This window comes from Chiloscyllium plagiosum, unplaced genomic scaffold (genome assembly GCF_037043375.1).
Source record: "Chiloscyllium plagiosum isolate Xiang-an unplaced genomic scaffold, Cpla_swu_hap1 HiC_scaffold_11, whole genome shotgun sequence".
NCBI classification, from domain to species: Eukaryota; Metazoa; Chordata; class Chondrichthyes; order Orectolobiformes; family Hemiscylliidae; genus Chiloscyllium; species Chiloscyllium plagiosum.
Window position 1 is genome coordinate 22,634,210 of NW_028270149.1, and position 13,192 is coordinate 22,647,401.

Here is a 13,192-nt window from a genome sequence, read left to right on the forward strand (position 1 = left end):
CATACCGATAGAAAGCTTTAGGGTTCTCTTTTATTCTTTCTGCTAAAGACTGCTCATGTCCCCTCCTTGCTCTTCTTACTTCTTTCTTTAAATCCTTCCTAGCTACTATGCAACTCTCCATCGCCTCAACGTCACTTAAGCCTCCCTCTTTCGCTTAACAAGCGATACAATTTCTCTCATAAACCACAGTTCCCTTACCTTATCACTTCTTCCCTGACTGACAAGGACATACCTATCAAAGACACGCAATATCTGTTCCTTAAACCAGCTCCACATTTCAATTGTCCCCATCCCCTGCATTTTGCTGCCCATTCTATGCCTCCTAAGTCTTGCCTAATCACATTATAATTGCCCTTCCCCCATCTATAACTCTTGCCCTGTGGCATGTACCTATCCTTTTCCATCTCTAAACTAAACATAACTGAATTATGATCATCCTCTCCAAAGTGCTCGCCTATCACTAAATCTGGCCTGGCCTGGTTCATTACCAAGTACCAGATCCAATATGGCCTCCTCTCTTGTAGGGCCCTTCGACATACTGTGTCAGAAAACCCTCCTGCACACATTAGACAAAAACTGATCCATCCGACATACTAGAATTATAGCATTTCCAGTCAATGTTGGGGAAGTTAAAGTCTCCCATAAAGACCACCGTGTTCCTTTTACTCCTGTCCAGAATCCTCTCCTCCACATCCCTGGAACTTTGCAGAGGCCTATAAAGAACTCCCAGCAGTGAGACCTCTCCTCTCCTGTTTCTAACCTCAGCCCATACCATCTCAGTAGACAAGTCCTCGTCAAAAGTTCTTTCAGCCACCGTTATGCTGTCCTTGACTAACAAAGCCATGCCTCCCCCTCTTTTAGCACCTTCCCTGATCTTAATGAAAGATCTAAACCCTGGAACCTACAACATCCATTCCTGACCTTGCTCTATCCATGTCTCCGAAATGGCCACAATATCGAAGTCCCAGGTATCTATCCATGCAGCAAGCTCACTTACTTTATTCCAGATATCCCTGGTGTTGAAGTAGACACACTTCAAACCAGCTTGCTGTCTTCCAGCACATTCCTGTGACGGTGAAATCCTGTCCATGTCTTCCCTTCTCTCATCCTCCTGTGCACTGGAACTACAACATGGGTTCCCAACCCACTACTGAGCAAGTTTAAACCCACCCAAACAGCACTAGCAAATTTCCCACCCAGGATATTAGTACACTATAGTGAAGATCATCCTGTTTGTGTAGGTCCCACCTTCCCCAGAATGAGTCCCTAAAATCCATAAATCTGAAACCCTCCCTCCTGCACCATCACTACAGCCACGTGTTCAGCTGATATCTCTCCCTGTTCTTTGCCTCATTAGCATGTGACATGGGTAACAATCCAGAGATAACAACTCTGTTTGTTCTACCTCTCAGCTTCCACCCTAGCTTCCTGAAATCCTGCCTTACTTCCTTATTCCTCTTTCTACTAATGTCGTTGGTACCTATCTGGAGCACAACTTGGGGTTGGTCACCCTCTCCCTTCAGGACCTCAAAGACATGATCCGAGACATCTCGGACCCTGGCACCTGGGAGGCAACATACCAACTGTGAGTCTCTTTCTATCTGACCCTCTAACTGTGCCTCGGTACACATGATAATAAATTCAATTCAATTCAACTTTTGAGTCCCCAATGACTAACACTCTCCTTCTTTCCCCTCTTCCATTCTGTGCCAGAGACCTGCAGCCCAGTGCATGCTCCTGGCAAGTCATCCCCCCCAATAGTATCCAAAATGGTATACTTGATTTTCAGGGGAACAACTACAGGGGATCCCTGCACTGACTGTTTCTCCCCCCTTCTAACAGCAACCCAGCTTTCTTTGTGCCTAGGTGTAACTACGTCCCTGTAACTCTTCTGTATCACAAACTCTGCCTCCCGAATGATCCGAAGTTCATCCAGTTCCCGCTCCAGGTCCCTAATGCAGTCTTGGAGGAGCAAGAGTTGGCTGCAGTTCCTGCAGATGGACTTGGATGGGACAGTAATGATGTCCCTCACCTCAAACATCATGCAGGAGGAACATCCCTCTCCCTGCACTGCTATCCCTGCTAGTCCCCTTATCAGAAAGTAAACAAAAAGAGAAGCTTACCTGATGTGTTCCTGGTGTATAAGGTTAGAGGAGGTGGATGGGTGTCATGAATGTCATGAATGTGATGTGCCTGTACTGTATAGATTTCAGAGCTTTATCAAATCAATTCATCAACATCTCCCCCCCAAACACTTAAGATGGTTCATAAATGCTGATTTAATAAAACCGTTAAATGCCCATTTAATGAAATCCACATCCAATCATGAAATAAAACAAAATCCCTATTTTAAATGGGAGACTATTTGGAACTGTGCCCCCTAATTCTAGTCTTCCCCTTAAGGGAAATTATCACAGCTGAAGGACTTACCCTTCCCAACACTGGGGGCTTGCTGTAGCAATGGGCCAGCCAATTGAAAATACATCAGTGCCCTGTGGGGGCAGCTACCAACATGACCACCAAGATTGTCAGAGAAGTCTGGCATGTCTGGAAGATGAGCATCCAACTGTATTGGAATCCTAGCCCTCCCCCAGTTGGCAGAGAATACCTTCATCATATATAACAAAAATAATGAAGGAAATAAACTTCTTTTATTCTTTTTATGTCTCTTCCTTTCCCCTTGCCAATTTCTTCCCTCTGTACCGACAGTGCTGAACACCACTCTGAAACAAGTCAACAAAACGTCAGCCACCTTCCAGTATCTTATCCCAGCAGCTATTCACCCCATATGTTTCCTTGATGAGAAATTGTACTAGGATTCAGTGAGTAAGACACTGACATTTCACCTCTGGAATTGAGTTTCAAATTGGTCCCATGAGACAGTTCATAAAAAATCCTCACTGTCAGCTATTTAGAGTCCTTTTGAAGTTAAGTTGAAGGTTTCACTTCAGTCCCCAGTGAGTGTAGAACTATAGCATTAAAACAAACCTATAATTTTTTATTATTTGGCACTGATTTAGCAGCCTCATATATAGAATCAGTAGGAACGATAGTTGTAGGAAATGAAATTCAGAAGCTTCTGGAACCCCACAGATGTCTGACACAATGTACAAACCTCAGGAATCCCAACACTGAATGAAAATACTGCAGGAATGCAAATTGCTGTTTCCTGACTTTCCATTCATTAAAGTTATGTTGGATATTTCCTTTGAAACATCCAGAGAATGTGACAATAAAAACAATATCCAACACTATGTGGGTCACTTAATAGCCTTTCAAAGCATCCCCATTAGTACCTTCACCAAAATTCAACAGCATGTTAACTGTAAAAGTGATAAACTCAGGTGCATGCAAGTAATGGTTTGTGAAAAATAAGACGTGTTTCATTAGTCCCCTATGTCAATTGATTGATTTGGAATTATACGACCTACAGCGAGCCCCCTCAAATCCTCCAAATCTGGCAGCAAGCGAGATAGCCCAACATCAATGTTCTCTCTAAAACTTATTTGTCTAGCAGCAAGGCACTAATAATTCAAAACCAACTCTGCTGGAAGAGGTATGCTTTTCTTGCGTTTGAAACTAGACTTAGGAAGTAACATCTGTACTCGAAACTGGCTCACGGTGGGAAACTTCACGGTGGACTGTGAGACATTTTAGACATGATCACAAAATCTTCGCTGAGAAGTTCAAACATCTCCTCCAACACGGGGGAATGTTCAGCTTGTGATTGAACAAAATGGAAAATAGTCACTGGGGCAGGCAATGAGAACATCAGAAGGCTTTATTGAGAATGGACAGAGTCTCAGTCAAGCTGAGGGAGGGAGCACACAAACCTTCAAACAACAGACCGAACCCATACTTCAAGCACGCCTAACTCATGTTTGACAGAGGCTGCAGACTATGCTTTGGACTTATCAGCCATCTCACAACTCACTGAAGGACAGTGGAAGCAATTTGTCATCTATCCTGAAGAAATGCCAAAGAGGAAAGCCTGACAGGAAGATGGCACTTGTCTGCTGCACCATTTGTGCTTCTCTGTTTCTTCTTAGTATCTGTGTATTATTTACTAGAAAACGCCAAGATAATAATCATTTTGCAAAGGGAAGCAATTGCCTAATGGTATTATTGCTGGACTCTTAACCCAGGGACCAGGTAATGTTCCAGGGATCCAGGTTTGAACCCTGCCATAGCAGATGGTGGAGTTTGAATTCGATAGGTATTAGGAACTAAGTGTCTATGATAACCTAGAATCAATTTTTGGAAAAACTCATCTGGTTCACTAATGTCATTCAGGAAAGGAAATTGCTGTTCTTACCTGGTCTGGCCTACATGTGACTCCAGACCCACAGCAATGCGGTTGACTTTTTAAGGGCGGCCCAGTGGCTCAGTGGTTAGCACTGCTGCCTCACAGAGCCAGGGACCCGGGTTCAATTCCAACTTAAGCAACTGTCTGTGTGGAGTTTGCAGATTTTCCCCGTGTCTGTGTGGGTTTTCTCCGGGTGCTCTGGTTTCCTCCCACAATCCAAAGATGTGCAGGTCAGGTCAATTGGTCATGCTACATTGCCTACAGTATTAGTTGCATTAGTCAGGGGTAAATATAGAGTAGAAGTCTGGGTGGGTTACTCTTCGGAGGGTCGGTGTGGACTTGTTGGGCTGAAGGGCCTGTTTCCAAACTGTAGGGAATCTAATCTGTAGGGAATCTAATCTAAAAATGATCATTCTGACTGTTATTAGTTCGCTACTGTATAACCTGTCTCAAAGTGGTCCATGTCAGTAAGCCAGAGTGATATATAATCCTCGTTGTCACTACAAATTTGCTTTTATAAACCCATTCATGTCTGTCGCTGGCACAAACTCTGCTTCCCTAGCTGTTGATTCCATCCTCTTTCCTGGCCTCTGTTTAAGGCTGAAGCAGGCTGACTGCTCACATCTTTAGAGCCACATTTGGTGCTGCCTTTCACACCAATATAGCTGAAAATGTGTTGCTGGAAAAGCGCAGCAGGTCAGGCAGCATCCAAGAAGCAGGAGAATTGACGTTTCGGGCATTAGCCCTTCTTCAGGAATGAGCCCTGAAGAAAGGGCTGAAGAAGGGCTCATGCCCGAAACGTCGATTCTCCTGCTCCTTGGATGCTGCCTGACCTGCTGTGCTTTTCCAGCAACACATTTTCAGCTCTGATCTCCAGCATCTGCAGTCCTCACTTTCTCCTTTCACACCAGTATAGCCTTACATTAGTGAGACCGCCTACTTATATCTCCAAAACATTGCAGTCACCATATTGTCTTCAATCAAGTTCTGCTGAAATCTTGATTTATGTCCTGAGATAACACCCTGTAAAACCACAACCACTGCCACCCTGAAGATACATGGGAACCACCACCTGCAAGTTTCTCTCCAAGCTATTCACCGTCCTGACTTGGAAATGTATCGCTGTTGCTGCATTGTCACTGGGTCAAAATCCTGGAACTCTCTCCTTAACATCAGTGTGGGTGTACATACAGTGCATGGACAGCAGATGCAACTCATCACCACTTTCTCCAGGGCAAGTAGGGATGGTCATTAAATGTTGGTCTAGCTATTGAAGCCCAGATCCCATGAATAAATAAAAATAAAGTGGAAATCCCTAGTAATGGAGTTATGCATTTTCTTTAAACTCAGTACCCAGAACATTATAGGCTGCCTTCCTACAGGCTAGCAAAGAAACCTGGGTTTAAACATTTTTGAGTTAGAGGGAAATGGAAACAGTATCAAAGTCACCATGCTTATGATTTTAAATGAAAATTTTATTGTTGTTTAAATGCAATTACCCAGATTGAATTGACCAGTGCAGAATAACACCAATAACTTAGATATATTTAACAACTTTAACAGTGTAAAATATTCTAAAATGCTTTGCAGGAGCATTATGAAGGAAGCTACGGAAGGCAATATTAAAACAGGATCTTCAATCAGTTTTCAACAGATCATCTCTTATTCTTCTAAACATTAGTGCATACATACCTCATGTATCCTATCTTTTCCCATAAGTCAATCCACCCATTCTTAGTAGAGACCGAGTCAATCTTCCCTGGTCTGATTCTAATGCATCTACATCCTTTCTCAAGAAAAGAGGCCGATTCAATACACATCACGCCAGGTATGCTAGTACCAATGTCCTGTATAACTGAAGCATGTTTTGCATTTAATTCCCCTCACAATAAATAATGACATTCTATTAGCTTTCCTAATTAAAAACGACAACAGAAAGTACTGGAAAAACTCAGCAGGTCTGGCAGCATCTGTAGAGAAAAAACATTTCAGGTCCAATGACTCTTCTTCAAGACCCGTTCAGATGCTGCCAGACCTGTTGAGTTTTTCCAGTAATTTCGGTTGTTGTTCCAGATTTGCAGCATCCGCAGTTGTTTTGTTTTATTTTTAGCTTTTGTAATTACTTGCTTTACCTGCATACTAACTGCTTGTGATTCATGCACTAGGACACCCGGTTCCTTTTTGCATCTTCGAGTTCTGCAACATCTCACCACTTAGATGATTCCTTTTATTCTTCCTGGCAAAATAGATAGTTTACATTTTCCCAATATTATACTCCGTTTGCCACATCTTTTCCCACTCACTTAACCTATCTATATCCCTTTAAAGCTTTCTTTTCACAACTTACTTTCCTACCTATCTCTGTGTCATCAGCAAACCATACCTTTGGCCCCTTCATCAAAATCATTTTGATAAATTGTAAACAGTTGAGGCCTCATTTATGTCGAGAATGTGGTGCTGGAAAAGCAGAGCAGGTCAGGCAGCATCCAAGGAGCAGGAAAATCGATCTTTCGGGCAAAAGCCCTTCACTAGGAATGCGTCTCACTCCTGATGAAGGGCTTATGCCCGAAATGTCGATTCTCCTGCTCCTTGGATGCTGCCTGACCTGCTGTGCTTTTCCAGCACCACCCTCTCCTTTGATCTTCAGCATCTGGAGTCCTCACTTTCTCCTAGGCCTCATTTGTGGCAAATTCCCATTATATCTTACAACCAAAAAAAGACCCATTTATGCCTACTCTGTTTCCGGCTCATCAGCCAAACTTCTATCCATGCCAATATGTTACCCTGACACAATTAACTTTTATTTTCTGTATTGTCCTTCGATGTGGCACATATCAAATGTCTTACGGAAGTCTAAGTGCAGTACATTGATCAGCTTCCCTGCAGATGTTACATCGTCAAAAACCTCAAGTAAATTGGTGAAGCATGTCTCCTTCTTACAAGACCATTCTGCCCAATTACCTTGAATTTGTGAAGAACCCTTCCATGACATTTTTAAGAATAGCTGTTAATACCTCCCCTATGTCAGGTATTAAGTTAACAAGCCTAGAGTTTACTGCTTTCTTTCTCTTTGCTTTTAAATAAAGTTATTGATTTGATTTCCAATTGAACGGAGCTTCACTAAATCTAGGAACCTGTGGAAACTTTAAACCAGTGCAGCTGTTCACTCGCTTGTCGATTCTTTTAAGAGTTGAAAAGTGTGGCACTGGAAAAGCACAGCCGGTCAGGCAGCATCTGAGGAGCAGGAGAGTCAATGTTTCAGGCATATGTTCTTCAGCAGGAATGTTGAAGGGCTTATGCCCAATACGTTGACTGTCCTGTTCCTCGGATGCTGCCTGACCTGCTGTGCTTTTCCAGCACCACACTTTTCGGCTCTGATCTCCACCAACTGCAGTCCTCACTTTCTCACAGTTTTTTTAAGACTCCAGAATGACATCAGTCAGGACCCAGGCACTTACCAGCCCACTGTTCCAAATAATTGCTCAGTGCCACTCTCCTGCTATTTGTAGTTTTGTTGAGTTCCTCTTTTCCTTCCATTTTTTTGATTTCCAGTTGCTTTTGGGTGCTATTTGCATCCTCTATACTAAAGATTGATGCAAAACACCTGTTCAATTCATTTGTCATTTCCATTTATGAGGATAGACTGTCCACCAATATCCATCCTGAGTCCAATTCTCACGGTTAACTTGTCTGGATCTCTTCACAGTCTGCTTCCTGCAAGAACCTACTCTCTTCTCCCAGTCTCTCCATCTCATCTGATCTGGTGATTCCGCCTTCCACTGGACTGCCTCCAGCATGATCTCCTTTTTCATCAATGAGGACTACCCCATTGGAGTTGGCAGGACCTTCAGCCATGTCCAACCCATCTTTCACAGTTCTGCCCTCACCCATTCCCCTCCTTCCCAGAACCACGCTAGGGTTCCTATTTTCCTTACTTTCCACCCCACTAGTCTCTGCATTCAAATGATTATCCTCACCATTTCTACCATTGACTGCTGCACATGTTCCCCAGTATGCAACATTTGTGTAACATTAGTTGCACAGAACAATTCTCTGAGGACTTGCCACATTTCAATTCAATCTGGGTAATTGCATTTAAACAACAATAAAATTTTCATTTAAAATCATAAGCATGGTGACTTTGATACTGTTTCCATTTCCCTCTAACTCAAAAATGTTTAAACCCAGGTTTCTTTGCTAGCCTGTAGGAAGGCAGCCTATAATGTTCTGGGTACTGAGTTTAAAGAAAATGCATAACTCCACTACTAGGGATTTCCACTTTATTTTTATTTATTCATGGGATCTGGGCTTCAATAGCTAGACCAACATTTAATGACCATCCCTACTTGCCCTGGAGAAAGTGGTGATGAGTTGCATCTGCTGTCCATGCTCAGGAGAGCTAAATTGAGAGGTTTTCCATCATTTCTGATATATCAGTACAGATAATCTGTAAATGACCGGAGAGCATGACTACTGAAAAGAGAAAACTATGTGGAATGAGTTGCCAGAGGAAGTGGTGGAAGCTGGAACAATTATAACATTTAAAAGACATCTGGATGGGTATATGAATATGAAGGGTTTAGAGAGATATGGGTCAAATGCTGGCAAATGGGACAAGATTAATTTGGAATACCTGATCGGTATGGACGAGTTGGACTGAAGGGTCTTTTTATGTGCTGTATAGTTCTATGACTCAATGACTGTTGACAGCAGAACATAACCCTTGCTAATTAAATACCTTTTGATGACTTCAGGATTTCCCAAAACACTTTACAGTCAATCAGATGGAATGCAATGAATAGTTTTGGGCCCCTTGTCATATGAGAAGTTGAATAGATTGGTATGCATTTATTGGAATATTGAAGAATGAAAGGTGGCCTTACTGAAACATACAAAAGAGGACTTGACAGGACTAAATATAGAAACATTTTTCTTTTTGTGAGAGAGTCTAGACTGAGAGGACATAATTTCAGAACAAGGGATCATACATTTAAGACACAGATGGAAGAAGTTTCTGCAGCGGGTTAAGAACCTGTTGAGTCATTTACCACAGAGGAGTTTTGAGGCTAGGTCTTTAAGTATATTCAAGGCTGAAATAGACAGATTTTTAATCAGTAAGGGAATTAAGGGTTGTGAAGAATAGACAGGAAAGTGAAGTTGAAGACAATCAGAACAGTCATGATCTCATTGGGTGGGAGAGCAAACTCGATGGGCTGAATGGCCTTCTTCTGCTCCCATGTCTTCCTTGATCTTATAATTCAGAAAGCACAGCAGCCATTTGTTTGTGAGCAGACAATCTGTGGGCTTTTTTTTGGCAGGAGTAATAGTAAGGAGAAAGTGAGGACTGCAGATGCTGGAGATCAGAGCTGAAAATGTGTTGCTGGAAAAGTGCAGCAGGTCAGGCAGCATCCAAGGAGCAGGAGAATCGACGTTTCGGGCATGAGCCCTCCTTCAGCCCTTTCTTCAGGGTTCATTCCTGAAGAAGGGCTTATGCCCGAAACGTCGATTCTCCTGCTCCTTGGATGCTGCCTGACCTGCTGCGCTTTTCCAGCAACACGTTTTCAGTTCAGGAGTAATAGTTAGCCAATTCACCAGGTATTACACCCCTGTTGCTTTTCAAAACAGTGTAACAGGGTCACGGGATCTTTTATGAGTGAGATGAGGCTCCGGTTAGTGGTATCATCTGAAAGGCAGCAACTTTCATCGTACAACACATGTTAACTCGGATCTGTGTTTAAATCCAATCCGCAACCGTATGACAGGAGCGACGCTTCATATACCGAGAGAAATGCCCTGCTGCTGTTCGAACAGTACAAATTCAAAAGACTTCTTCCAAAAGCTGAAGGAGTGCTAGCAAATACGAACAAGAGAGAAGAAAAGGCCTGGTTGTTGATTTCGGATTAGTGGTGCTGGAAGAGCACAGCACTTTAGGCAGCATCCGAGGAGCAGTAAAATCGACGTTTCGGGCAAAAGCCCTTCATCAGGAATACAGGCAGAGTGCCTGAAGGGTGGAGAGTTGTTGATTTGTTTTATCGTATAAACATCTTTGTGTATTTTCCAAAGCAAGGACTAAAACTTGTCGGAAAAGAATGAGAAGTTGGTGCTATTTTGCTAAAACATAATTCAGGGAATAATATTTGGACTTATTTTGTAAAGCACGGGACTCAAGGGACAAGAACACCATTCCCTCTAACTGCTCTCGTTTAACCTGAAAGTTTGAATATTTGAATAGTTTGGTCATACTATGCAGGATAAAGTTTAAAGGAACTCAGCGAGGGAAACAAAAAAAAATAAAGCAGGCAACGTTTGTTTATAGTGAATACTGTAATGCAAATGACGCACCTCATAATCTTGTGTTTCTGCAGGTGAGGTGGAACCTTTAGATCTAGATCTCCTACAGTGTGGAAACAGGCCCTTCGGCCCAACAAGTCCACAACGACCCTCCGAAGAGTAACCCACCCAGTCCTATTACCGTGGCCAATTCATCTATATACGGAGATAACCCGAGCACTTGAAGGGACCCACGCAGACACGGGGAGAATGTGCAAAGCCCACACAGTCGCCCAAGGCTAGAACCGAATCCAGATCCCTAGCGCTGTGAGACAGCAGTGCTAACCACTGAGCCACAGTGCTGCCCTACCGTTATGGTTTAAGTTGGCTCTGCAAGTTTCGAGGGGGAAAGATCCAAATGGTGTCAGGGGTTCATGATCAATTTGCTGACCCCATTATCGCTGTAAGAAACAGGGAAAACGTGTATGAATTGATTGAACAGAAGCTGCACAGGCGGACACTGGAATGCCGAACGAGATAAGAAAGCAGAGATACTCTGTCTAAGGTGACTTTCTTTTGATTGCCTCGAACATCTCCACAGATATTGCTGAAGACTAGCAACATTTTCTGTTCTTTTTTGTATCTAATTCTGACCGATGCTCAATGATGGGCGTTGCAATGGACCAATTGAGGAGAAGCTCCTCTCCTTGAGGTGGGACTTAGAGGTTTGATTGGCAGGTAGTATGTAACCTCAGTCAGTTTCACTGTCTCAGAAGGCATTTACATGAGACCCCTCTGCAGCGCAGGAAGTTGCTGCTGCTTAAAATCAACTGGATGTTTCTTTTCTCTCTGCGTTGGGCTTTGGTTAAGAAATGGACGATTGAATATGGTTCAATGAGGCAAGGGATCTGGGATTGATCCTCATCGGGAAAAGATGACATCGAAAAGTTTCGAAGGCAAGTTATCAAACTACGGGAAAGAGCTGCCCCCCGCCTGCAGCAACTGTAGGAAGCAGTGCACCAACTGTGGGATGTTCCTGGGTTTCTTCGCCTTGTCCTTGTGCCTGCACCTGGTCACGCTGCTCTGTTACTTGGATTTACGCTCCGAGGTGAAACGGGAGCTGAGGCCGCAGAGCAGGAGCGAGGGTTCAGCCGAGCACTCACAGGATGCTTCCTTTCTGTCGCTGGAGCCGGGCGAGCAGCATTTCCTGGACAGAGCATCAGCTGCTGCCGCTGACCGGGTGAGTGGGACTCGGGAGATCTCTCTTGCAGCTCCCCTCTTCCCTCCCCAAAACATCTAACACTGTCTCGGAGCTGTAAATGATCCCCCGGTTAAACTTCCCTGATGTAATTCAATGTCTAACCAACCCATTTATTGCCACAGTGAATAACCCAAGGAATATATCGTATGTAAATTCAGCAAGAGATTTCTTTTTATCCCCCAAATATGTGATGGGGGGGGGGGGGGGGAGTTAGTAAGCATACGTACTTTGGACTAATACGTTAAATATCGCTGTTTATTTTGTCTGCAGAGCAATTTTTACATCAAACGTTTGCTTCCATCTTTTGTGGAATCGCGCTCTCTCCATCATTTATTTTTAATCAACCCATTCAGTAATGTTATCGTTCACCTATGGAGGAGGTGGAACTTGAGCGCAAGTCTTGTAGCTTAGAGGTAGGGACACTACCACCGCACCGCAACAGCCTTCTGTTAGGTACTTGACTGTCTGGCTTTCTGGTGAACAGGTGATTATCAGTTATGCTGTGTAAGAATAACTTACGTTTGTTTCACTAGTTAATGGGCAAAAAAAGAGCTTATTTCTTTAATAGGATGTATTCCTTGTTGCCCTTGAGAAGGGTATTGGGTCAACAGTCATCACAAGATTATATTAACTTGACTCAACCTTTAGACGAAGGGTTATCTAGCAGCTTAGCTCAATGTGAAGAATTTGAAAGGATACTCCATTGGAATTAAAGTCACACACCGCCAGATTTTAGATTAGATTAGATTAGATTACAGTGTGGAAACAGGCCCTTCGGCCCAACAAGTCCACACCGACCCGCCGAAGCGAAACCCACCCACACCCCTACATTTACCCCTTACCTAACACTACGGGCAATTTAGTATGGCAATTCACCTAACCTGCACATCTTTGGACTGTGGGAGGAAACCGGAGCACCCGGAGGAAACCCACGAAGACACGGGGAGAACGTGCAAACTCCACACAGTCAGTCGCCTGTTTTGTACTACAATCTGAGATGAAGTTTGGCCCTGTATGGCAATCACTTCTGTAATGATTTGGAAATGCCGCCTTGGATTGGGATGGATAAAGTTAAAAATCACACAACACGAGATTATAGTCCAATAGGTTTATTTGGAAGCACTAGCATGACCTTGGAGCAGCTTCCATGACTCCTCAATACACACAATAAACCACAGCAGATACAGGAGTTAGTCTACGTGGGGAGTAATCAGGAAGGTAATTGTTCTGGATTGTTGCTGGAAAGTACACATTGAAAAATGTTTAGAATTAACTTGGTCACATTAATTGCCTATCACTCAGTATGTAGACTCAAAAGTCGAGTGTGTGGTGCTGGAAAAGTACAGCAGGTCAGG

General features: G+C 43.4%; 1 protein-coding gene across 5 annotated transcripts in view; it reads left to right on the plus strand.

Moving 5' to 3' along the window:
- The first annotated feature begins 11,362 nt into the window (after positions 1-11,362).
- eda (ectodysplasin A) overlaps positions 11,363-13,192 on the plus strand; it is a 341,742-nt gene continuing 339,912 nt past the window's right edge. For all 5 annotated transcript variants that reach the window (XM_087991893.1, XM_087991894.1, XM_043705039.2 and 2 more), the window contains exon 1: positions 11,363-11,816. In XM_087991893.1, coding sequence (XP_087848019.1) covers positions 11,511-11,816 — 306 coding nt within the window. In that variant the 5' untranslated portion in view covers positions 11,363-11,510. The remainder of the gene's footprint in view (positions 11,817-13,192) is intronic.